Source organism: Camarhynchus parvulus, unplaced genomic scaffold (assembly GCF_901933205.1).
Source record: "Camarhynchus parvulus unplaced genomic scaffold, STF_HiC, whole genome shotgun sequence".
NCBI lineage: Eukaryota > Metazoa > Chordata > Aves > Passeriformes > Thraupidae > Camarhynchus > Camarhynchus parvulus.
In genome coordinates this window covers 100627-124915 of record NW_022148303.1, presented here as the reverse complement: position 1 = coordinate 124915, position 24289 = coordinate 100627, and the positions used below count along the sequence as shown (strand labels likewise).

The following is a 24289-nucleotide window of genomic DNA, read 5'->3' as shown; positions in this document are numbered from 1 at the left end:
AAGAGCCGGGGGTCTCCTCCCCACCCCCCCAAACCCCCCCGGAAGGACCCAGCGCTCCGGGACCCCCCAAAAAGACAATCAGGGCTCCGGGACCCCCCGAACTCCCCAGTCCCGGGGGTCCCGGTGCCCCGCCCCCATTCCCGTCACTCACCCGCGGGGGGGGCCCGGGGCCGCTCCCGGGGTGGGGGCGGGGGCGGCGGGAACGGCAGCGGGGGGAGCCCCGGGGGGGCACCTGGGGGGGAGGGGCCGTTATTGGGGGGCACCGGGAGCGGGGAGGGGATTGGGGGTCCCGGTTTGGGGGGGTCCCGGTTTGGGGGGGTCCCGGTTTGGGGGCGGTTGGGCTGGGGTGTCCCGGGGGGGGGTCTCTGTCAGGGGGTCCCGGGTCCCGGGCGGTCCCCAGGGGGGTCTCGGCTGGGGGTCCCGGGGGGGTTTGGGGGGTGGGTCCCCGCACGGGGGTCTCGGGGGGGGCGGTCCCAGGGTGGGAGTCCCGGTCAGGGGGTCCCGGGGTTGGAGCGGAGTTTGGGGTCCGGGGGTCCCGAGGGGGGTCCTGGGGGTGTTCCCGCCCGGGGGTCCCCAGGGTCACCACGATAGGGCGGGTCATGGTGGGCGGGGCTGGGTTAACGGGGAGGGGGGGACGGGGACCGGGGGGTGACACCTCCAGAGCCCCCCGGTGTCCCTGGTGCCATCCCCAATGTCCCTGTGCCCCCCGCGATGTCCCTGTCCCTCCCCCGGTGTCCCTGTGCCCCCCCGGTGTTCCTGTGCCCCCCCCCCCGTATCCCCATGCCCCCCCAGACACAGGCGGTGGCTCCAAGAACTGGTGTCACCTTTATTGGTTCCTGTCCGTGACCGTCCCCACGGCGGCCCTGACCCGTGGTGGCCCTGACCAACCCCATGGTGGCCCTGACTGTCCCCACGGCGACACTGACTGTCCCCATGGCGACCCTTGCCACCCCCTCCATGGCCCTGGCTCTCCTCTGGTCCCTTTGGTGGCCCTGGTCACCTCTGTGGTGGCCGCAGTGGCCTCAGCGGTGGCCGCCATGGTGCTGGTGGCCCCTTGGTGGCCATGGCTGTCCCCTGGCTCCTCCTCTGGTGGCCCTGTCCATCCCAGTGGTGGCCCTGGCTGTCCCCGACGGCAGTGGTGGCCGTCCCCTGACTCCCTGTGCTGGCCCTTGGTGCCCCTTTGGTGGCCTTGGCCACCTCCTGGCTCTTCCTGTGCTGGCCCCAGTGGCCGTGCGGTGGCCTCGTGGTGGCCCTCTGGCCATCCCCATGGTGGCCCTGGTGACCCTGTGGTGACCGGCTGGTGGCCCTTGGTGACCCTTGATGGCCCTGGCCGTCCCCTTGGTGGCCACGGTGACCCTGTGGTAGCCCTGGGTGGCCTCTTGATGGTCCCGTCGGTGGCCCCGGGTGACCCCACAGTGGCCCCAGTGGCCCGTGGTGGCCCGTGGTGGCCCTTGGTGGCCCCGCGTCCCCTCCGGCTCCGGTTTCGTTGGTTTGACGCACTCGACCCAAAGTTGGTTTGGCAGAATTTGGGGGGGGGAAGGGGAAGGGAGGGACCCCCCCTAACCCGGGGGGCTGAGGGGGACCCCAAGATCCGGGGGAGGAGGTTTTCCCCTCCGCACCCCCAAATTTGGGGTCCCTGAGGAAGTTTTGGGGTCCCCCCATGCTAAGGGAGGGGAGGGGAACCCCAAAACTTGGGGAGGGGCTGGACCCCCCCGTGTGTCCCCAGAACCCCTGAGGGGGTCTGGGGGGGGTCCCCAAAACCCGGGGAGTTCCCTGATACCCTGGGGGTCCCCAAAACACAGAGGGGCCCCCAAAGTAAGGGGACTCCAAATACTGGGGGGGTCCCCAAATTTGGGGGATCCCCAATATCCTGGGAGGGGATCCCTGGACCCCAGGAGGGGGTGCCCAAGGTCCGGGGGGGTCTCCAAAGTATGGGGGACCCTCAGTCCTGTGGGGTCCCCAAGTTCACTGTGGATCCCCAGAACTTGGGGGTCCCCAGTACCGGGGGGGGGGTCCCCAAAATGTGTGCGGGGTCTCAACACCCCAGGAAGGATCCCCAAGCCCCGGGGGTGTCCCCAGATCGTGGGGTCCCGTCAATTTTGGGGGGGGGTTCCCAGAACAGTTAAAGGGTCCCCATTGCCCCCCCCCCCCGATTTTGGGGGCCCCCCCATCCCTATGTACAGCGTGGCGAGGCCCCCCCCGGCTGGGGGGGTTGTGCTTCCGGGGGGGCCCCGCTGGCATTGGGGGGACCCCCGGAGAGGGGGTGTGGTTTTGGAGAGGCCCCCCCGTGCCTCAGTTTCCCGGGCGGGGGGGGAGGGCTGGTCCATTTACATCTATATTACAAGGAAAATGTGTCTCTTTGTGGGGGGGTCCCCGTTTCGGGGGGGTCCCTGCTGTGGGGGGCCCCCTCAGTTTGGGGGGCTGTCAGTGCCGCCCCCCCCGTCTCGGTGCTGCCGAGGCCATCGGGGCCCCCCTGGGATGGCTTTTGGGGGGCCCCAGAATGCGGCTGAGGGATCCTCCCCAAACGCCCCCACGCCAGGGCGGGGGCACGAGGGGGGCCCGTGCAAGGTCCGGGTGCAAAGTCCTGGTGCGAGGGGGGACACGGCTGAGCGAGGTCCCCAGGCGAGGTCCCCACGTGTGGCGCCAGGTGATGGATCCCGCCCCCCGTGTGGCGCCAGGTGATGGATCCTCAGGTGCACCGGGTGATGGATCCTCAGGTGCACCGGGTGGATCCTCGGGCGAGGTCCCCACATGTGGCGCCGGCCGGATCCTCGGGCGAGGTCCCCACGTGTGGCGCCGGGTGACGGATCCTCGTGCAAGGTCCTCGTGTGACACCGTGGCCTGGTGCCCCCACAGCTCCTCGTGTGACACCGCGGCCTGGTGCCCCCACGGCTCCTCGTGTGACACCGTGCCCTGGTGCCACCGCGGGTCCTCGTATGACACCGCTGCCTGGTGCCGCCACAGCTCCTCGTGTGACACCGTGCCCTGGTGCGCCACCGCGGTCCTCGTATGACACCGCGGCCTGGTGCCCCATGTGACCGCCTGGTGCCGCCACAGCGCCTGGTGACACCGTGCCCTGTGACACCCGTCGCGTGAACCCCTGCAGCGCGTCCCCTCAGGCCAGCTCGTTGCTCGGTGCTGCCTCCTCGTGCAGGGCGGGGGTCCTTGAGTGCCACCGGACCCTCGCGCGAGGCCAGCCCCCCCCATGAGGACGAGACCTCGCACGAGGGGGTCGTGGCTCGGGCCGGACCCCCGTGCGAGGCCGGACCCCCATGTGAGGAGGGGTCTTTGCTCGGGGCCAGACCCCCGTGCACCCCCAGACTCCCGAGCGAGGGGGTCCCGTCGGAAGCCTGGCCCCCACGCCCCCCGGCCACACCCCGTGCGAGGGCTCCGCGTGCCCCCCGCGCCCCAGCGGCCCCGCCCCCAGCACGAGGAAGGTCCCGCGTGCCCCCGCCCGGGGTCTCACAGGCTGGTCACCAGCTGCATCTGCCCGTCGGGCTCGGCCCCCCGCCCCCCTCGGGCCCCGGGGTCTCGGGGGCTGTGCCGGGGGTTGGGGCGCGGGGGGCCCCCAGGTAGGGGGCGGGGGCGGGGCCTCGGGGCTGCTGTCGGGGGTAGTCCCCGGCGGGGGTGCCGGGGGTCGTGGGGGGGGGGGCCCAGCCCGCCCGGCCCCCGCGCGCCAGCTCCTGGTAGAGAGCAGCCCCAGCTCGGGGCGCCGGGGGGCTCGGCGGGGGCGGGGGGCGGCGGGGGGCGGCGGCGGCGGGGGCGGCCCCTCGTGCGCGGAGGCCCCCTCCCCGCAGGTTGTTGTGCACCAGCTCCGAGATGATCATCTTCTCCAGCGCCGCCCGCATCGGGGGGCCCCGGGCACCCCCCCGGCCGGGGCCACCCCGGGCCCCCTCGGGGCCCCCGCAGGCTGTAGCTGTTGTTGAAGTTGCCGTTGAGGGGCAGCGGCTCGGGGCTCCCGGGGGCTCTCGGGGGCGGGGGCAGCAGTGAGGGGAGGGGGGCTGTGCGGGGGGTCTGGGGGTCACTGGGGGCTTTGGGGGGTCAGTGGATGGTCTGGAGGGTCATTGGGGGACTTGGGGGTCAGTGGGGGATCAGTGAGGGATTTTGGGGGTCATTGGGGGCTTGGGGGTCAGTGAGGGAGTTTGGGGGTCTTTGGGGGCCAGTGTTGGGTCTGGAGGGTCATTGGGGGCTTTGGGGGGTTAGTTAGGGGTCTGGGGGTGGTCAATGGGGGACTTGAGGGGTCAGTTAGGGGTCTGGGGGGGGTCATTCGTAGGTCAGTTGGGGGGTCTGGGTGGTCATTGGGGGTCAGTGGATGGTCTGGAGGGTCATTGGGGGGCTTGGAGGGTCAGTGAGGGAGTTTGGGGGGCCATTGGTAGGTCGATGGGGGTGTGGGTGGTCACTGGGGGCTTGGGGGCCAGTGTGGGGGTCTGGGGGTTGGGGGGTTTGGGGGGCCAGTGTGGGGGTCCGGGGGTTCTGGCAGGTTTGGGGGTCAGCTGAGGGATCTGGGGGGCTCAAGGGGGCTTGGGGGGTCACTGAGTGGGTCTGGAGGGGTTGGGGGTCGGGGGTCGGTGAGGGGTGTAGGGGGCAAATGGGGCTGGGGGCACACAGGGGGTCACAGGGCAGCACTCACTGGTGTCACGGAAGCTCCCTGGGGACAGAGGCAGCGTTAGGGGGGGGGTCATGACCCCAAAGACCCCCAATCCCCCCCCCAGTCTGCCCCAATTGCCCAGCACCCCCCATCACCCCACAGGCGGGACATCTGGGGACGCTGGGGGGGCTCTGGGGCGGTGTGGGGTCAGGAGCCCTCTGTGCCTCTCTGTGCGGTTGTGGGGGAGTTTGGGGGGGCCCAGAAGGTGGGGGGCAGTCGTGGGGAGCAGGAAAATCCCCCCATTCCCACCCAGGGGCTGAAACTGGGGGGGATGCAGCAGCCCGGACCCCCCAGACTCCCCGGACCCCCCATTCCCCTTGGGGCAGGGGCTGTGGGGGGATCCAGGGGGGATCCAGGGGGAATCCAGGGGGGATTTTGTGGGACCAGCTGCCCCCCCCAGGGGCTGAAACTGGGGTGGGAGCACCCAGGACCCCCCAACCCCACCCTGAGCCCACCCGGGGGAGGATTTGGGGGAGGGTCCCGGGGGGTTCCGAGGGTCTGGGCGCAGTTCGGGGGGGTCGTGCCCCCCAGACCCACCTGGGGCGGTGAAGGCGGGGGGGGAGGCGGGGGTGAAGCCCCCCCCCTCGGCCAGGAGGGTGTTGTAGGGGCTCGACCCCCCCCGCGGCGGCAGCACCGGGTTGGGCAGCAGGTGCGACCCTGCGGAGAGGGGGGGTCACACACGGGGGGCTGGGCGGGGCCTGGGGGGGGCCTGGGGAGGGGCTGGACCCCCCCGTGTGTCCCCAGAACCCCCGAGGGGGTCTGGGGGGAATCCCCAAAACCCGGGGAGTTCCCCTGATACCTGGGGGTCCCCAAAAACACAGAGGGCCCCAAAGTAAGGGGACTCCAAATACTGGGGTGGGGGGGTCCCCAAATTTGGGGGGGTCCCCAATACCCTGGGGTGGGGGGGTCCCTGGAGCCCAGGAGGGGATGCCTGAGCTCCGGGGGGGTCTTGGGGTGTTTTGGGGTGTTTGGGGTGTTTTGGGGTGTTTTTGGGGTGTTTGGGGTGTTTCGGGGTGTTTGGGGTGTTTGGGGTGTTTTGGGGTGTTTTGGGGTGTTTTGGGGTGTTTTGGGGTGTTTGGGGTATTTTTGGGGTGTTTTTGGAGTTTTTTTGGGGTCCTCACCTTGGTGCCGTGAGTGGAGTCTGGGGAGCATGAGGGGTCTTTGGGGACCCCAGGACCTGTGGGGGTCCGAGGGGTCCCAGGGGATCTGGGGGGGTCCCAAATGCATCCCAGAGGGGTTTTTGGGGTCCCAGGGGAGGGATGGGGAGCCTCAGGGGTCTGAGGTGGATCCGAGGCATCTCAGGGAGTCTGGAGAGGGGTCCTGGGGGGTCCCTGGGGGTCTGAGGGGGCCCAGAGGGATCTTTGGGGTCCTGTGGGGGTTTTGGGGAGGGGTCTCGCTCCATTCAGGGTGGAGGAAGGGTCTCTGGGGTCTCTGGGGGTCTCTGGGGTTTTGGGGAGGGGTCTCACCCATCCATGTGGCGGCTCTGGGCTGGGGCCTGGGGCTGGTCTCTGGGGTTTTGGGGTGGGGTCTCACATGGGTGGATGGTGGCCTGGGTCTTTGGTTTTGGGGGGGTCTCACCCATTCTGGTATTGTCTTTGGGTCTCTGGTTCTGGGTCTCTGGGGTCTCTGGGTCTCTGGGGTTTGGAGGGGCCCTCTTTCAGGGTGGATGGTGGTCTCTGGGGTCTCTGGGGGTTTTGGGAGGGGTCTCACTCCATTCTGGGTGGATGGTGGTCTTTGGGTCTCTGGGGGTCTCTGGAGGTCTCTGAGGTCTCTGGGGGTTTTGGGGAGGGGTCTCACCACCGTTCAGGGTTGAGGGTGGTCTCTGGGGTCTCTGGGGCCTCTGGGAGGGGTCTCACCTCCGTTCAGGGTAGGGGGTTCTGAGGTGTGTTTTGGGGGTGTCTCACCTCGGTTCAAGGTCGGGGTGCTGTTCAGGTCTCCCCCCATGAAACTGGACTCCGTCTGTTTGCGCACCGTGTCATTCCACATCCTCCGGATCCGGCTCTGGGGGCACAGCAGTGGGGCTGGGACCCCCAGAGCCCCCCAGACACCCCGGAATGCCTCCGAGGTGTCCCCACGTCCAGCACCCACAGCCTGGCGGGGTCTGAGCGAGGTTTTGGGTCCAAGGGGCTTTGGGGTAACACGGGGGGATCTTGGGGCGCCACGGGGAGATTTGGGGGGTCTGGAGGGGGCACCCCTGCATCTGGGGATGGTCTGGGTCTCTCATGGGGGATTTGAGGGTGCCGGGGGGGATCCTGGGGGTGGAGTGGGTTTGGGGGCTTTGGGATTTTTTGGGGTGAGGGGTCTCTGGGGGGGTTGAGGGTCCCAACCTGGGTGCTGCTGTAGTGCTGGGCCTGAGTTTGGGGGGTGATTTGGGGGCTGTGGGGGGTTCAGGGGCTCTGAGGTGTCTGGGGTGTGTGTGGGACTGACAGGCAGGACTAGAGTGATTGACAGGTGGTACTGTGATTGACAGGCAGGAATAAAAGTGATTGACAGGCAGGATCAGCCCCTCTGAGTGATTGACAGGCAGGAATAAAAGTGATTGACAGCCCCCGGATTTAAGTTGAGGAGAAAAGGGGCAGGGAAAAGTGGTGGGAAAAGTGTTTAAATCCTGAGGGGGAAAGGGTAGAAAAAGGGGAGGGGAAAGGGATGGGAAATGTGAGGGGGAAAAGGGTGGGAAACATGAGGGGGAAAAGGGAAACAGGAGGGGGAAAGGGTGGAAATGAGGGGAAAAAGCTGAGAATGTGAGGGGGGAAAAGGGAAATATGAGGGGGAAAAGGATGGGAAATGTGAGGGGGAAAAGGGTTGCAAACCTGAGGGGGAAAAAGGGTGGGAAAGGTAAGAGAAAAAATGGCAGGAAACGTGAGGGGAGAAAAAGGGGGAAAAGTGAGTGGTAAAAAGGTGGAAAATGTGAGGGGAAAAGGGCAGGAAATGTGAGGGGGAAACAGTGGGAAATGTGAGGGGGAAAGGGCGGGAAATGTGAAGAGAATGAGAGCAGGAAACGTGAGGTTAAAAGGGTGGGAAACGCGAGGGGAGAACAGTGGGAAATGTGAGGGAAAAAGGGCAGGAAAAGTGAGGAGGAAAATTGAGGGAAACATGAGGGGGAAAAGGGTGGAAAACGTGAAGGGGAAGGGTGGCAAATCTGAGGGGGAAAAAGGGTGGCAAAGAATGGTGGGAAACGTGAGGGGAGAAAAAGGTGGGAAAAGTGAGGGGGACACGGGTGGAAAACCTAATTGTAAAAAAGTGGGAAATATGAGGGGGAAAACGGTGGGAAATGTGAGGGGGAAACAGTGGGAAATGTGAGGGAAAAAGGGCAGGAAAAGTGAGGGGGAAAATGGAGGGAAACATGAAGGGAAAAGGTGGCAAACCCGAGGGGGAAAAGGGTGTGGGCAAAGAATGGTGGGGAAACATGAGGGGAGGAAAAGGTGGGAAAAGTGAGGGGACACGGGTGGAAAACCTAAGTTAAAAAGTGGGAAATAGGGGGGGAAAAGGGTGGGAAATGTGAAGAGAGATAAAAAAGGGAAAAAAGGGTGGAAAATGTGAGGGGAAAACAGTGGGAAATGTGAGGGGACAAGGGGTGGAAAACGTGAAGAGAAAAGGGTGGGAAACCTGAGGGGGAAAAAGGGTGGGAAAGGTAAGAGAAAAAATGGTGGGAAACGTGAGGGGAGAAAAGGGCGGGAAAGGTGAGGGGGAAAGGGTGGGAAATGTGAGGGGGAAAAGGGTGGAAAATATGAGGGGGAAACAGTGGGAAATGTGAGGGGACAAGGGCAGGAAATGGGAGGGGACAAGGGGTGGAAAACATGAAGGGAAAAGATGGCAAATCTGAAGGGGGAAAAGAGTGGGAAAGATAAGGGAAAAATGGTGGGAAATGTGAGGGGAGAAAAGGGCAGGGAACGGTGAGGGGGAAAAGGCAGGAAAACTTAAGGGCAAAAAAGTGGGAAATATGAGAGGGAAAAGGGTGGGAAATATGAGGGGAAAACAGTGGGAAATGTGGAGGGGGAGAAGGGCAGGAAAAGTGAGGGGGAAAATGGAGGGAAACATGAGGTAGTGGAAAACATGAAGGGAAAAGGATGGCAAATCTGAGGGGAAAAAAGGGTGGGAAAGATAAGGGAAAGTATGGTGGGAAATGTGAGGGGGAGAGAAGGGTGGGAAAGGTGAGGGGAGAAAAGGGGGGAAAGATGAGGGGGAAAGGGGTGGAAAACCTAAGGGCAAAAAAGTGGGAAATATGAGGAGGAAAAGGGTGGGAAATGTGAAGGGAATAAGAGAAGGAAACGTGAGGGGGAAAGGGCAGGAAATGTGAGGGGAAAAAGGCAGGATATGGGAAGCCAAAAAGGTGGGAAATGTGTGGGCAAAAAAAGTGGGAAATGTGAGAGGAAAAAGTGATGGAAAATGTGAGGGGGGGAAATGTGAAGAGAATAAGAGCAGGAAACATGAGGGGGAAAGGGTGGGAAATGTGAGGGGAAAACAGTGGGAAATATGGGAGGGGAAAACGCACGAAACATGAGGGGAAAAGGGCAGAAAAAGTGAGAGGGAAAAGGGTGGGAAATATGAGGGGACAAGGGGTGGAAAACGTGAAGAGAAAAGGGTGGGAAACGTGAGAGGAGAAAAGGGCAGGAAATGTGAGGGGGAAAAGGCAGGAAAACTTAAGGGCAAAAAAGTGGGAAATATGAGAGGGAAAAGGGTGGGAAATAAGAGGGGGAAACAGTGGGAAATGTGAGGGGGAAAAGGGCAGGAAATAGGAGGGGGAAAGGGGTGGAAAACATGAAGGGAAAAGGTGGCAAATCTGAGGGGAGAAAAGGGCGGGAAAGGTGAGGGGGAAAAGGCAGGAAAACTTAAGGGCAAAAAAGTGGGAAATATGAGAGGGAAAAGAGTGGGAAATATGAGGGGGAAATAGTGGGAAATGGGAGGGGGAAAGGGTGGGAAATGTGAAGAGAATAAGAGCAGGAAACGTGAGGTGAAAAGGGTGGGAAACGTGAGGGGAAAACAGTAGGAAATGTGAGGGAAAAAAGGCGGGAAATGTGAGAGGGAAAGGGCAGGAAAAGTGAGGGAGAAAATGGAGGGAAACATGAGCGGACAAGGGGTGGAAAACATGAAGGGAAAAGGATGGAAAATCTGAGGGGGGAAAAGGGTGGCAAAGAATGGTGGGAAACATGAGGGGAGAAAAAGGTGGGAAAAGTGAGGGGGACACGGGTGGAAAACCTAATCGTAAAAAAGTGGGAAATATGAGGGGGAAAAGGGTGGGAAATGTGAGGGGAAAACAGTGGGAAATATGGGGAGGGGGGGAAGGCATGAAACATGAGGGGAAAAGGGCAGGAAAAGTGAGAGGGAAAAGGGTGGGAAATATGAGGGGACAAGGGGTGGAAAATGTGAAGACAAAAGGGTGGGAACCGTGAGGGGAGAAAAGGGCAGGAAATGTGAGGGGGGAAAGGCAGGAAAACTTAAGGGCAAAAAAGTGGGAAATATGAGAGGGAAAAGTGTGGGAAATATGAGGGGGAAACAGTGGGAAATGTGAGGGGAAAAGGGCAGGAAATGGGAGGGGGAAAAGGGAGGGAAACATGAGGGGACAAGGGGTGGAAAATGTGAAGGGAAAAGGGCGGCAAGCCTGAGGGGAAAAGAGGGTGGGAAAGGCAAGGGAAAAAATGGAGTGAAACGTCGGGGGAGAAAAGGGCAGGAAAAGTGAGTGGGAAAAGTGTGGAAAATGTGAGGGGGAAAAGGGAGGGAAACATGAGGGGGGAAAGGGTGGGAAATGTGAGACAAAGAAAGGTGGGAAATGTGAGGGAAAAGGGTGGAAAAAAGAAAAGAAAAGAGAGCTGGAATTGTGAGGGAAAGACATTGGGAAAATGAAATAAAGAAGAATAGGAAAGGTGAGAATAGTGGGAAATGAAAGAGAAAAGATTAAAAAAGGGCAGGAAATGTAAAGAGAAAAAAGGGTGGAAAAGGAGAGAAAAAGCACAGGAAAAGAAAAAACAGAAATTGTGGGAAATGTGAGTAAAAAGAGCAGAAAAAACCAAAATGAATAGGTGTTGGGGTGTTTTGGGCTGTTTTGGGGTAGTTTGGGGCTGTTTTGGGGTGTTGTAGGGTGTTTTCGGGGTCCCCACCTGGGTGCAGCAACAGTACCGGGAGTGGGGTTTAAGGGGGAGGATTTTGGTGTATTTTGGGGATTTTAGGGTGTTTTTGGTGTGTTTTGGGGGGTTTTAGGGTGTTTTTGGGGTGGTTTCGGGGTCCCCACCTGGGTGCCACAGCAGTACCGGGGCTGGGGTTTAGGGGGAGGATTTTGGGCTGTTTTGGGGTGTTTTGGGGTAGTTTTGGGGTGTTTTGGGCTGTTTTGGGGTGTTTTGGGGTAGTTTTGGGGTGTTTTGGGGTAGTTTTGGGGTAGTTTTGGGGTGTTTTGGGGGTCCCCACCTGGGTGCCGCTGTAGTACCGGGGGTGGGCGCGGGCGGCCGAGGGTTTGAGGGCGCCCAGGGAGGTCCCGGGGGGGCCCCTGAGGCAACACCCCGAGTGCCGCAGGCACTTGCTGAGCTCCCGGTGCACCTGGGGAGCACACGGGGACACCGGTGACACACCAGTAACACACCAGTGACACCAGTAACATCCCAGTAACACACCAGTGACACCAGTAACACCAGTAACACACCAGTGACACACCAGTGACACACCAGTGACACCAGTAATACCCAGTAACACCCAGCGCTGCTCCCCGTGCATCTGGGAGGCTCCTGGGGGGGTCAGTACCCACCAGTTCATCCCAGTAACCCCCAGCAACCGCCCAGCGCTTCCTGAGCTCCTGGTGCAACTGGGTGCCCACCAGTAACAACCCAGCAGCCCCCCATTGCTGTCCCAGTGCCTCCCAGTGCTCCCCAGTGCCTCCCAGTGCCTCCCAGTGCCTCCCAGTGCCTCCCAGTCCCTCCCAGTGCCTCCCAGTGCCCCCCAGTGCCTCCCAGTGCCCCCCAGTCCCTCCCAGTGCTCCCCAGTCCCTCCAAGTCCCTCCCAGTGCTCCCCAGTCCCTCCCAGTCCATCCCAGCGCCTCCCAGTCCGTCCCAGTGCTCCCTAGTCCCTCCCATTGCTGTCCCAGTGCTCCCCAGTCCCTCCCAGTCCCTCCCAGTCCCTCCCAGTGCCTCCAATGCCCCCCATACCTTCTTCTGGTGGAAGAGGAAGATGAAAGTACTTGACCACTGTCCCCCCTGTGCCCTCCCACTGTCCCTGACCCATGATCTCTGTGTATCCCAGTCCATCCCAGTGCCTCCCAGTGCCTCCCAGTGCCTCCCAGTGCCCCCGTGCCCCCGCACCTTCTTCTGGAGGGCGCAGTGGAAGAGGAAGATGAAGGTGCCCTGCAGGGCGTTGCAGGCCGTGAACAGCGACGCCGTCAGCACGGACTCGCGGGTGACGAAGAGGAGGCCGAAGGCCCAGGTGAGCCCCAGCAGCAGCAGCAGCGCGATGGCCCCCAGCGCCCATGACCTGCGGGGCACCGCGGTCACTGGGACGGACTGGGAGGGACTGGGGAGCACTGGGAGGGACTGGGGAGCACTGGGATGGACTGCGATGGACTGGGAGGGACTGGGGAAGCACTGGGATGGACTGGGATGGACTGGGGAGCACTGGGAGGGACTGGGAGGGACTGGGGAGCACTGGGAGGGACTGGGAGGGACTGGGGAGCGCTGGGAGGGACTGGGAGGGACTGGGGAGCACTGGGATGGACTGGGATGGACTGGGAGGGACTGGGGAGCACTGGGAGGGACTGGGGAGCACTGGGGGAAACTGGGAGGGACTGGGGAGCACTGGGAGGGGAATGGGGAGCGGTGGGACCCCAGACACCCTGAGTGAGGGGACTGGGAGGGACTGGAGGGCACTGACAGGCAGTGGAAGGGGACTGGAGGGCACTGGGAAACACTGGGGGCACTGGGAGGGCACTGGGAAGGACTGGGAGGGACTGGAGGGCACTGGGAAACACTGGGGGCACTGGGAGGGCACTGGGAAGGACTGGGAGGGACTGGAGGGCAGTGGGAGGCACTGGGGGCACTGGGAGGGCACTGGGAAGGACTGGGAAGGACTGGGAGGGCACTGGGATCCCCAGCACGCACAGCCAGGGAGCTCCAGGGGAGTTGGGCCCCGTTTTGGGGTCCCTCTCTGCCCTGTTTGGGGTCCTGTTTGGGATGCCCCCATTCAGTGGTCCCACTTGGGTTGCCCTTGTTTGGGATCTCATTTGGGCCCCCCTGAACTCAGGGGGTCTCATTTGGGGTGTCCCCCATTTGGGGGTGCCCATAGGGGGTCCCATCTGCAGTCCCTCCCATCTTTGCAGGTCCCCCCAGTTCGGGGGTCCCGTTTGGGGTCCATCCCTCCCTGTTCGGAGACTCCTCCAGTTCGGGGGTCCCATTTGGGGTTTCCCTTTGGGGTCCCATTTGGGGTTTCCCTTTGGGGACCCATGTGGGGTTCTCCCTTTGGGGTCCTATTTGGGGTCCATTCCCCCCCCCATTTGGGGTCCCCCCTGTAGGGTCCCGTTTGGAGTTTCCCTTTGGGGTTCCCCTGTAGGGTCCCATTTGGGGTTCTCCCTTTGGGGTCCCGTTTGGGGTTCTCCCTGTGGGATCCTGTTTGGGGTCCATTCCCTCCCTGTTTGGAGTGCCCCCCAGTTTGGGGGTCCCGTTCGGGGTCCCACACCTGATGCTGTCCAGGCGGCTGGAGTCGGGTTTGAGGGCGGCCGAGCTGCGCAGCATCTTGTGCAGGGTCACGAGCAGGAACACCAGGGTCACCTGCGGGACCCCGCGTGAGACACGGGGGACACAGAGCCGGGGGGGACACAGAGGCGGGGGACACAGAGCGGGGGGACACAGGGACATGGGGGGACACAGAGACATGGGGGGGACACAGGGACATGGGGGGGCACAGAGACATGGGGGGGGACACAGAGACATGGGGGGGACACAGAGCGGGGGGGACACAGAGACATGGGGGCGACACAGAGCCGGGGGACACAGAGCCGGGGGGGACACAGGGACATGGGGGGGACACAGAGACATGGGGGGGACACAGAGCCGGGGGGGACACAGAGACGGGAGGGGACACAGAGCGGGGGGGACACAGAGACATGGGGGGGCCGGGGACACAGAGGGGGGGGACGGGGCACACAGGGACATGGGGGGGACACAGAGACAGGGGGGACACAGAGACATGGGGGGGACACAGAGCCGGGGGACACAGGGACATGGGCGGGGGGGACACAGAGACACGGGGGGGGACACAGGGACATGGGGGGACACAGAGCACGGGGGACACAGAGACATGGGGGGACACAGAGACATGGGGGGGGACACAGAGACCGGGGGACACAGACGGGGACACAGAGACATGGGGGACACAGAGACACGGGGGGACACAGAGCGGGGGGGGACACAGAGACATGGGGGGGACACAGAGACACGGGGGGGACACCGAGACATGGGGGACACAGAGCCAGAGGGGGACCCAGACCCACTGTGGGACCCACCCTGAGACATGAGGGACCCAGAGCCAAGGGAGGACCCACACAGAGCCACAGGGGGACCCCAGAGGCACAGGGGACCCCAGGTGAGACACGGGGGGACCCCAGACCCGTGTGGGACCCCACAGCGCCCCCATGGCGTGGTCCCCACACCTGGGGTTGCCCCAGCCCCCAGATGAGGACGAGGATGAGGAAGGCCCAGAACCCCCAGACCCCTGAAGCCCCCCAAGCCCTCTCAGGTGCCCATGTGAGGATGAGGACGGCCCATCCCCAGACCCCCCAAGCCCCCCGAGACCCCCTTACGAGGATGACGAAGGCCACGGGCCCGATGAAGCTCCAGATGAAATAATTGTCCACCCGCAGCCAGCACCTGCCAGGGGTGGGGCGTCATTGGGACACGCCCACCACCAAGTGAGGACACGCCCCCCACCGGGTGAGACCACGTCCTCGTGGATCAGACCCCGCCCCCACTGACAAAGCCCCTCCCCCAGAGCCCCCACCCATGCCTGGTGAGTCCCACAGCAGCACCTGTGGCCCCACCCCACTTCAAGCCACGCCCCCGACTCAGGCCACGCCCCCAGCCCCTTTATCCATACTTGTCACTCCCAATGGGGAAGCCCCGACCCCAGCCCGAGCCACACCCCCTAAATCAGGCCACGCCCCCAGCCCTTCCATTCACACCTGGTCACTCCCAATGGGGGAAGCCACGCCACAGCCACACCCTGGCCACACCCAAACCACACCTGGCCACACCCTGGTCACACCCTGGCCACATCCCAGTCACGCCCCAGCCATGTCCTGGCCCCACTCAGCCCCACTCTGGCCACACCCTGGCCACACCCAGGCCACACCCTGCTCATGTCCTGCCTCCACCCAGCGGGGTTGGTGGGGAAGGACATGGCTGGGGTGGGGCTGGGCGGAGCCAGGGCATGGCTGGGGTGTGACCGGGGTGCGGCCCCATCCCAGCCCCGCCCTGGCCACACCCGAGCAATGTCCTGGCCCCACCCAGCCATATCCAGCACTCCCAGCTCCACCCCAGCCCTGCCCCAGCCCTGCCCTGGCCATACCCCAGTCACACCCCGGACATGTCCTGGCTCCACCCAGCCCCACCCCAGCCCCGCGCTTCCCCACCAGCCCTGCCCAGCCCACCCAGCCCCACCCCAGCCATGTCCTGGCCACACTCTGGCCACATCCCTGCCCCGCCCTGGCCACACCTCGGTCACACCCCGGTCACATCCCAACCCTGCCCTGGCCACACCCAAGCCATGTCCTGGCTCCGCCCAGCCCCACCCCAGCCCCACCCTGGTCACACCCTTCCCCACCAACCCTGCCCAACCCTGCCCCAGCCCTGCCCTGGCCACACCCCAGCCATGTCCTCGCTCCACCCAGCCCCACCCCAGCCCCACCCTTCCCCACCAGCCCCACCCCGGCCCCACCCCAGCCCCGCCCTGCTCACGCCTGGTCGGTGCCGTAGCTGCGGTGGTCCACGGCGGCCGCCACGGCCACCACGACGGCGGGGAAGAAGTACCCCCCTGCGTAGTAGTACTTGCGGCGGGCGGGGTCGCTGTCGAACACCTCGAGCAGCAGCAGGTACAGGTGCACGCCCTCGAGGCACAGCCACGAGAACGACGCCAGGAAGAAATAGTGCAGCAGCACGGCGAAGATGGGACAGGCCACCTGCGGGGCGGGGACAGGTGGGGACGTGTGGGGACAGGGACAGGGACAGGGACAGGGACAGGGAGTGCCGAAAGGTGGGACAGGACACCTGCCGGGATGGGGACAGGTGGGGACACTGTGGGAACAGGGACAGTGGGGACCACCCAAAGACAGGACAAATCACCTGCAGTGACAGTAGGTGAGGGACAAGGATGGGGACAGGGACGGGGACAGGAACGGGGACGGGGACAGGGACAGGGACAGGGACAAGGACAGGGACGGGGACAGCCAGAGGGGTGCTATGGGTGGTCCCTGGGAGTCCCCTGGGTGCCCTGGGCTGTCCTGGGATGTCCCCGCTGTGTAACGGGTGGTCCCTTGGGGATCCCAGGTGTCACAGGGGGGCAATGGGACATTCCAGGGGTCTTAGGGCTGTTCTGGGATGTCCCAGGTGTGCCAGGGCAGCCCCAGGTGTGCCATGGGCAGCCCCAGGTGTGATGTGGGATGTCCCAGGTGTGATGTGGGATGTCCCAGGTGTGCCACGGGGTGCCCCAGGTGTGCCATGTGGTGCCCCAGGTGTGCCATGGGGTGTCCCTCGGGGTCCCAGGTGTGCCATGGGGTGTCCCTCCAGAGCCCCAGGTGTGCCATAGGATACCCCAGGTGTGCCATGGGATACCCCAGGTATGCCATGGGGTGCCCCAGGTGTGCCATGGGGTGCCCCAGGTGTGCCATGCGTGGCCCCAGGTGTGCCATGGGGTGTCCCTCCAGAGCCCCAGGTGTGCCATGGGATACCCCAGGTATGCCATGGGATGCCCCAGGTGTGCCATGGGTGCCCCAGGTGTGCCTTGGGGCGCCCCAGGTGTGCCTTGGGACGCCCCAGGTGTGCCATGGGACGCCCCAGGTGTGCGGCGCGGGGTGCCCTAGGTGTGCCATGGGATACCCCAGGTGTGCCATGGGGTGCCCCAGGTGTGCCATGGGATGCCCCAGGTGTGCCATGGGGTGCCCCAGGTATGCCATGGGGTGCCCCAGGTGTGCCATGGGGCGCCCCAGGTGTGCCAGCCGCACCTGGTACTGCGTCTTGTCGATGCCCACGAGGAAGAGCAGCTCAGCGAGGAAGAGGCTGATGCAGAGGTTCTTGTGGATGGTGGTGCGCTCCGAGGGCAGCCCCCGCAGGCAGCAGAAGGCCGAGATGGACAGGCCCAGGCACAGCAGGGCCACCAGGATCCCCGCCCAGGTGATCACCGACAGCAGCACCTCGTTCAGCCGCCCCGGGAACTGCAACAGGGAGACGGGGAAAATGGGAATTCTGGGGGTTTAGGGAGTGTTTGGGGTCATCTGGATCCATGGGCAGGGACAGGGGCCACCAGGAGGGGACAGGGGCCACCAGGATCCCCAGCCAGGTGATCCCAGGTGTGTCCCAGCTGTCTCAGGTGTGCCCAGGTGTGTCCCGGGTGTGTCACGGTCTGTGTCGGGGACATCAGCAGGGGGAAGTTGGTCAAGGGTCACTGGTGTGTTCCCAGGTGGGCCCAGCCATGCCCAGGTGTGCCCAGGCGTGTGTCCCAGGTATGCCCAGGTGTGCCCAGGTGTGCCCAGGTGTGCATCCCAGGTGTGTGCCCAGGTGTGTGCCCAGGTGTGCCCAGGTGTGCCCAGGTGTGTGCCCAGGTGTGTGCCCAGGTGTACCCAGCCATGCCCAGGTGTGCCCAGGTGTGCAAGGTGTGTGCCCAGGTGTACCCAGGTGTGTGCCCAGGTGTGTACCCAGGTGTGCCAGGTGTGTGCCCAGGTGTGCCCAGGTGTGCCCAGGTGTGCCCTGGTGTGTACCCAGGTGTACCCAGCCATGCCCAGGTGTGCCCAGGTGTGCCAGGTGTGTCACTCACGCTCTGGCTGCGCGCCATCAGCAGGGCGAGGTTGGTCAGGTGGCTGCAGGCGCACGAAGGCTGTGCGTGTGTGCCCAGGTGTGCCCAGGTGTGTGCCCAGGTGTGTGCCCAGGTGTGCCCAGGTGTGTGCCCAGGTGTGCCCAGGTGTGTGCCCAGGTGTGCCCAGGTGTGCCCAGGTGTGTACCCAGGTGTGTGCCCCAGGTGTGCCAGCTATGTGCCCAGGTGTGCCCAGGTGTCTGCAGGTGTGTGCCCAGGTGTGTGCCCAGGTGTGCCCAGTGTGTGCCCAGGTGTGCCAGGTGTGTGCCCAGGTGTGCCACAGGTGTGTGCCCAGGTGTGCCCAGGTGTGCCCAGGTGTGTACCCAGGTGTGCCCAGGTGTGTCCCTGGCTGTGCCCAGGTGTGCCAGGGGTGTGTGCCCAGGTGTGCCCAGGTGTATGCCCAGGTGTGCCCAGGTGTGCCCAGGTGTGTACCCAGGTGTGCCCAGGTGTGTCACTCACGCGGTGGCTGCGCCGCGCCATGAGCAGGTGGGCGCGGTGTCAGGTGGCTGCAGGCGTACCGAGCCATGCGCAGGTGTGCCCAGGTGTGCCCAGGTGTGTGCCCAGGTGTGCCCAGGTGTGTGCCCAGGTGTGTGCCCAGGTGTGCCCAGGTGTGCCCAGGTGTATGCCCAGGTGTGTACCCAGGTGTGCCCAGGTGTGTGCCCAGGTGTGTGCCCAGGTGTGTGCCCAGGTGTGCCCAGGTGTATGCCCAGGTGTGCCCAGGTGTGCCCAGGTGTGTGCCCAGGTGTGCCCAGGTGTGTCACTCACGCTCTGGCTGCGCGCCATCAGCAGGGCGAAGTTGGTCAGGTGGCTGCAGGCGCACGAGCTGTGCGTGTGTGCCCAGGTGTGCCCAGGTGTGCCCAGGTGTGCCAGGTGTGTGCCCAGGTGTGCCCAGGTGTGCCCAGGTGTGCCCAGGTGTGTGCCCAGGTGTGTACCCAGGTGTGCCCAGGTGTGCACTCACGCTCTGGCTGCGCGCCATCAGCAGGGCGAAGTTGGTCAGGTGGCTGCAGGCGCACGAGCTGTGCGTGCCGTTGGAGCGCAGCAGGCGGCAGCCCTGGCTCGACCAGTGCCCGGCCATGGAGCGCTCTGAGTAGTTCCAGAAGGAGCAGTTGGCCCCAAAGTGGTTCTTGGTCTGGGAAATGGGGGAAAATCAGGGAAAATCGGGGAAAACTGGAGAAATAGGGGGCTGCAATCTCGGTAGTTCCAGAAGGAGCAGTTGGCCCCAGAGTAGTTCTTGGTTGGGGAAATGGGGGAAAATCAGGGAAAAATGGGGGAAATGGAGGAAACAGGCGTCCCAAAGAGAGGGGAGGCCCAACCCCAGTAATTCCAGAAGGAGCAGTTGGCCCCAAAGTGGTTCTTGGTCTGGGAAATGGGGGAAATGGGGGGAAATGGGGATCCCAAGGACAGGGAGAGGGGCCCAATCTCGGGAATTCCAGAAGAGGTTGGTCTCAAAGTGGTTCTTGGTCTGGGAAATGGGGAAAAATCAGGGAAATTTGGGGGAAATGGAGGAAACAGGGGTCCTAAAGAGACGGGGGGCCCAATCTCGGGAATTCCAGAAGGAACAATTGGCCCCAGAGTGATTCTTGGTCTGGGAGATGGGGGAAATTAGGAAAAGATGGGGGAAATGGGGGGAAATGGGGGTCCCAAGGACAGGCAGAGGGGCCCAATCTCAGGAATTCCAGAAGAGGTTGGTCTCAAAGTGGTTCTTCGTCTGGGAAATGGGGAACCCAGAGACTGGGGGGAAAAATGGGGGTCCCAAAGAGGGGGGGCTCCAATCCCAGTAATTCCAGAAGGAGAAGTTGGCCCCAGAGTGGTTCTTGGTCTGGGACAGAGGGAAATGGGGAAAAAATGGGAGGAATGGGGGAAAAGGGGGAGAAAATGGGGGTTCCAGGGGGTCCCAAAGAGACAGAGAGAGGGAACCCAAAAGTTGTTCTTGGTCTGGGGGTCTGGATGGGAAATGGGGGATCAGGGGGAATTGGGCTGGAAAATGGGTGGGAAATGGGTGGGAAATGGGGGTCCCAGGGGGTCCCAAAGAGGGGAGAGACCGCCAGACCCATGAATTCCAGAAGGAGAAATTGTCCCCAGAGCGGCTCTTGGTCTGGGAAATGGGGAAAATGGGGAAATGGGGGAAATGGGGGGAAATGGGGATATGGGGAAATGGGGGGGGGAAATGGGAAATGGGGAAATGGGGAAAATGGGGATATGGGGAAATGGGGAGGGGGAAATGGGGGATATGGGGAAATGGGGGAAATGGGGGGGAAATGGGGGGAAATGGGGAAATGGGGAAATGGGGAAATGGGGGAAATGGGGGAAATGGGGAAATGGGGGGAAATGGGGGAAATGGGGAAATGGGGGAAATGGGGGAAAGGGGGATATGGGGAAATGGGGAAATGGGGAAAATGGGGGGAAATGGGGAAATTGGGAAAAACAGGGAAATGGGAGAAATGGGGGAACTGGGGAAATGGGGAATTGGGGAAATGGGGAAATGGGGAAAATGGGGGAGAAATGGGGAAAATGGGGACGGAGGGAAATGGGGAAATGGGGAAATGGGGAAATGGGGAAAATGGAGAAATGGGGGAAAATGGGGAAATGGGGGAAAATGGGGGGAAAATGGGGAAAATGGGGGGAGAATGGGGAAAATGATGGGGAAATGGGGGTCCCAGGGGTCCCAAAGAGAGGGGAGGGGCCCAATCTCCCCTCTCAATTTTTGGCCCCAAAGTGGTTCTTGGTCTGGGGGTCTGGGTGGGGAATGAGGGGCCCTGGGAAGTTTGGGGGCCTGGGTGGGATTCTGGCGGTCCCAGGTGGTTCCCAGGTGCTGCTGGCTGCGTTTTGGGGTGTCCTGGGAGGGCTCCCAGGTCCTGGGTGTGTCAGGAGGGCTCTGGGTGGGATTTTGGGGTTCTGGGTGGGTTTGTGGGGTTCTGGGTGGGTTTTTGGGGCTCTGGGTGAGGTTTTGGGGCTCTGGGTGAGGTTTTGGGGGTCTGGGTGAGGTTTTGGGGATCTGGTTGGGTTTTTGGTGTTCTGGGTGGGTTTTGGGGTTCTAGGTGGGTTTCTGGGGGCTCTGGGTGGGTTTTTGGGGCTCTGGGTGGGTTTTGGGGCTCTGGGTGGGTTTTGGGGTTCTGGGTGGGTTTTGGGGTCTGGGTGAGGTTTTGGGGGTCTGGGTGCATTTTTGGGGGTTTTGGGTGGGTTTTGGGTGTTCTGGGTGGGGTTTTTTTGGGTTCTGGGTGGGTTTTGGTGTTCTGGGTGGGTTTGTGGGGTTCTGGGTGGGTTTCTGGGGGCTCTGGGTGGGTTTTGGGGGTCTGGGTGGGTTTTTTGGGGGTCGCACCTCCAGGTGGGGCAGGGTGAAGACCACGGGGTCCCGCAGGAAGACCCTGCTGGACTCTTTGTTGATGGAGGCGGCGATGACCTGGGAGTTGACCACGAGCTGGGGGGCGCGGGGCCCCCCGTCCCCGCCCAGGCGCACGGTGGCGTTCTCGGTGGGCAGGAACAGCCCCAGGTTGTTGTACAGGATGAAGACAACCTTCACCACCCCTGGGGAGACAGAGGGTCAGAGACACCCGAAAAACATCCAAAAATACCCCCAAAAACACCCCAAAAACACCCTAAAAACACCCCAAAGACATCCGACAGATACCCCAAACACACCACAAAAAACACCACAGAAGCCCCCCAAAAATACCCCAAAACCACCATGGAAACACCCCAAAAACACCCAAAAACACCCCAAAAACACCCTGACATCTCCTTCACCACCCCTGGGTAGACAGAGGGTGACAGACACCCCAAAAACACCCAAAAACACTCCAAAAGCACCCAGACCCCCCTTCACCACCACTGGGGACACAGCAGGTCAGAGACACCCCAAGAACACTCAGAACACCTCAAAAACACCCCCCAAAACCACCCTAAAAACACCCCCCAAAAACAGCCCCCAAAACACCCCAAAGACATCCCAAAACCACCCCAAAAACCACCACAGAAACACCCCAAAAACACCCCAAAAACACCATGGAAACACCCCAAAAACACCCAAAACCACCCCAAAGACACCCCAAAAGCACCCAGACCCCCTTCACCACCCCTGGGGGAGCTCCAGGTCAGAGACCCCCCCCGGCCATTCCAGCTGCTCTGAGGGTGCCCCCCCGTTCCCCCAGGACCCCAAAAACCACCCCAAAAACCACCCCGAACCACCCCAAACCCCCCAAATCCCCCCAGTTCCCCCCAAACTTCCCCAGACCTTCCCCCTCAGCGTGCTCTCCCCAGTTCCTGCTGTTCGGTTTGGGGGTGTTCTGGGGTGCCCCAAAATCCCCCAAACCCCCCAAATTTGCCCCCAAACCCCCCAGGACCCCCAGATTTGCCCCCTCCTCACCGTTCCTGCTGTTCTGTTTGAGGGTGTTCTGCGGTGCCCCAAAATCCCCCAAACCCCCAAATTTGCCCCAAACCCCCAGGACCCCCAGATTTGCCCCCTCCTCACCGTTCCTGCTGTTCTGTTTGGGGATGCCCTGGGTGCCCCAAATCCCCCAAGCCCTCCAGACCCCCAAACCCTCCAGACCCCCCAGGATCCCCCTGGACCCCCAAATTTTCCCCCCCTCACTGCTCCTGCTGTTCTGTTTGGGGGTGCTCTGGGTCCCCTAAAACCCCCCAAAAACACCAAGACCCCCAGACCCCCTGGACCCCCAGATCTGCCCCCTCCTCCCCCAGTTCCTGCTGTTCTGTTTGGGGGTGCTCTGGGATGCCCCAAAATCCTCCAAACCCCCCAAATTTGCCCCCCAAACCCCCCCAGGACCCCCAGATTTGCCCCCTCCTCACCGTTCCTGCTGTTCTGTTTGGGGATGCCCTGGGTGCCCCAAATCCCCCAAACCCTCCAGACCCCCAAACCCTCCAGACCCCCATGTCCCCCCTGGACCCCCAAATTCTCCCCCCTCACTGCTCCTGCTGTTCTGTTTGGGGTGCTCTGGGTCCCCTAAAACCCCCAAAACACCAAGACCCCCCAGACCCCCTGGACCCCCAGATCTGCCCCCTCCTCCCCAGTTCCTGCTGTTCTGTTTGGGGGTGCTCTGGGATGCCCCAAAATCCTCCAAACCCCCCAAATTTGCCCCAACCCCCCAGGACCCCCAGATTTGCCCCTCCTCACCGTTCCTGCTGTTCTGTTTGGGGGGTGTTCTGGGGTGCCCCAAAATCCCCCAAACCCCCAAAATTTGCCCCAAACCCCCCAGACCCCAGATCTGCCCCCTCCTCACCGTTCCTGCTGTTCTGTTTGGGGGTGCTCTGGGTGCCCTAAACCCCCAAGCCCCCCAAGCCCCCCAGACCCCCAGGACCCCCAGGACGCCCCCGGACCCCCAGATGTGCCCCCCTCCTCACCGTTCCTGCTGTTCTGTTTGAGGGTGCTGGCCGAGAGCTGGATGGAGCCGTCACCCCCCAGCTCCTGCGGGAACACGAGCTCCTGGAGGGGCCCCTCGGTGTTGAGCACCGACACCTCCAGAACTGCCAAGAACAGGGAAAGAACAGGGAAAATATGGGGAAAATCCCCATGGAAAAGATGGAAAAATCCCCATGGAAAATATGGAAGAAAAACCCCGTGGAAAATATGGAAAAAACCCCATGGAAAAAATGGAAAAAATCCCATTAACAATATGGAAAAATCCCCATGGAAAATATGGAAGAAAAACCCCATGGAAAATATGGGAAAAATCCAATGGAAAATATGGGAAAAACCCCATGGAAAATATGGAAAAAAACCAAAAAAACACAGAAAACAGGAGCTCCTGGAGGGGCCCCTCGGTGTTGAGCACCGACACCTCCAGAACTGCCAAAAAACAGGGGAAAAGAACAGGGAAAATATGGGAAAAAAACATGGAAAATATGGAAAAAATTCCCATGGAAAATATGGGAAAAATCCCATGGAAAATATGGAAAAAATCCCCATGGAAAATATGGAAAAAAGCCCATGGAAAATATGGAAAGAACATGGAAAATATGGAAAAAAAAACATGGAAAATATGGAAAGAACATGGAAAATATGGGAAAAACATAGAAAAAAACCTCATGGAAAATATGGAAAAACCCCCATGGAAAATATGGGAAAAAATCATGAAAAAACACAGAATACAGGAGCTCATGGAAGGGCCCCTCGGTGTTGAGCACCGACACCTCCAGAACTGCCAAAAACAGGGAAAGAACAGGGAAAATATGGGAAAAAAACATGGAAAATATGGAAAAAATCCCCATGGAAAATATGGAAAAATCCCATGGAAAATATGGAAAAAATCCCCATGGAAAATATGGAAAAAAGCCCATGGAAAATATGGAAAGAACATGGAAAATATGGAAAAAAAACCCATGGAAAATATGGAAAGAACATGGAAAATATGGGAAAAACATAGAAAAAAACCTCATGGAAAATATGGAAAAACCCCCATGGAAAATATGGGAAAAAATCATGAAAAAACACAGAATACAGGAGCTCATGGAAGGGCCCCTCGGTGTTGAGCACCGACACCTCCAGAACTGCCAAAAACCAGGGAGGGTTCGGGGTTTGGGGTTTGGGGTTTGGGGAGCCCAGGGAGGGTCGGGGGTTTGGGGTTTGGGGTTTGGGGGTTTGGGGTTCAGGGTTTG

The 24289-nt window shown here is 62.0% G+C and overlaps 1 protein-coding gene across 1 annotated transcript in view; it reads right to left on the bottom strand.

Annotated features, from left to right (window-relative positions):
* Positions 1-4529: 4529 nt before the first annotated feature.
* LOC115916503 (adhesion G protein-coupled receptor L1-like) overlaps positions 4530-24289 on the bottom strand; it is a 49999-nt gene continuing 30239 nt past the window's right edge. Inside the window, exons 13-24 of the mRNA XM_030970239.1 lie at positions 23036-23158; positions 21000-21205; positions 18639-18809; positions 16836-17045; positions 15574-15794; positions 14421-14487; positions 13298-13389; positions 11932-12100; positions 11048-11176; positions 6553-6649; positions 5186-5305; positions 4530-4648 (exon numbers count right to left, since the gene is read on the bottom strand). Coding sequence (XP_030826099.1) covers positions 4530-4648; positions 5186-5305; positions 6553-6649; positions 11048-11176; positions 11932-12100; positions 13298-13389; positions 14421-14487; positions 15574-15794; positions 16836-17045; positions 18639-18809; positions 21000-21205; positions 23036-23158 — 1724 coding nt within the window. The remainder of the gene's footprint in view (positions 4649-5185; positions 5306-6552; positions 6650-11047; positions 11177-11931; positions 12101-13297; positions 13390-14420; positions 14488-15573; positions 15795-16835; positions 17046-18638; positions 18810-20999; positions 21206-23035; positions 23159-24289) is intronic.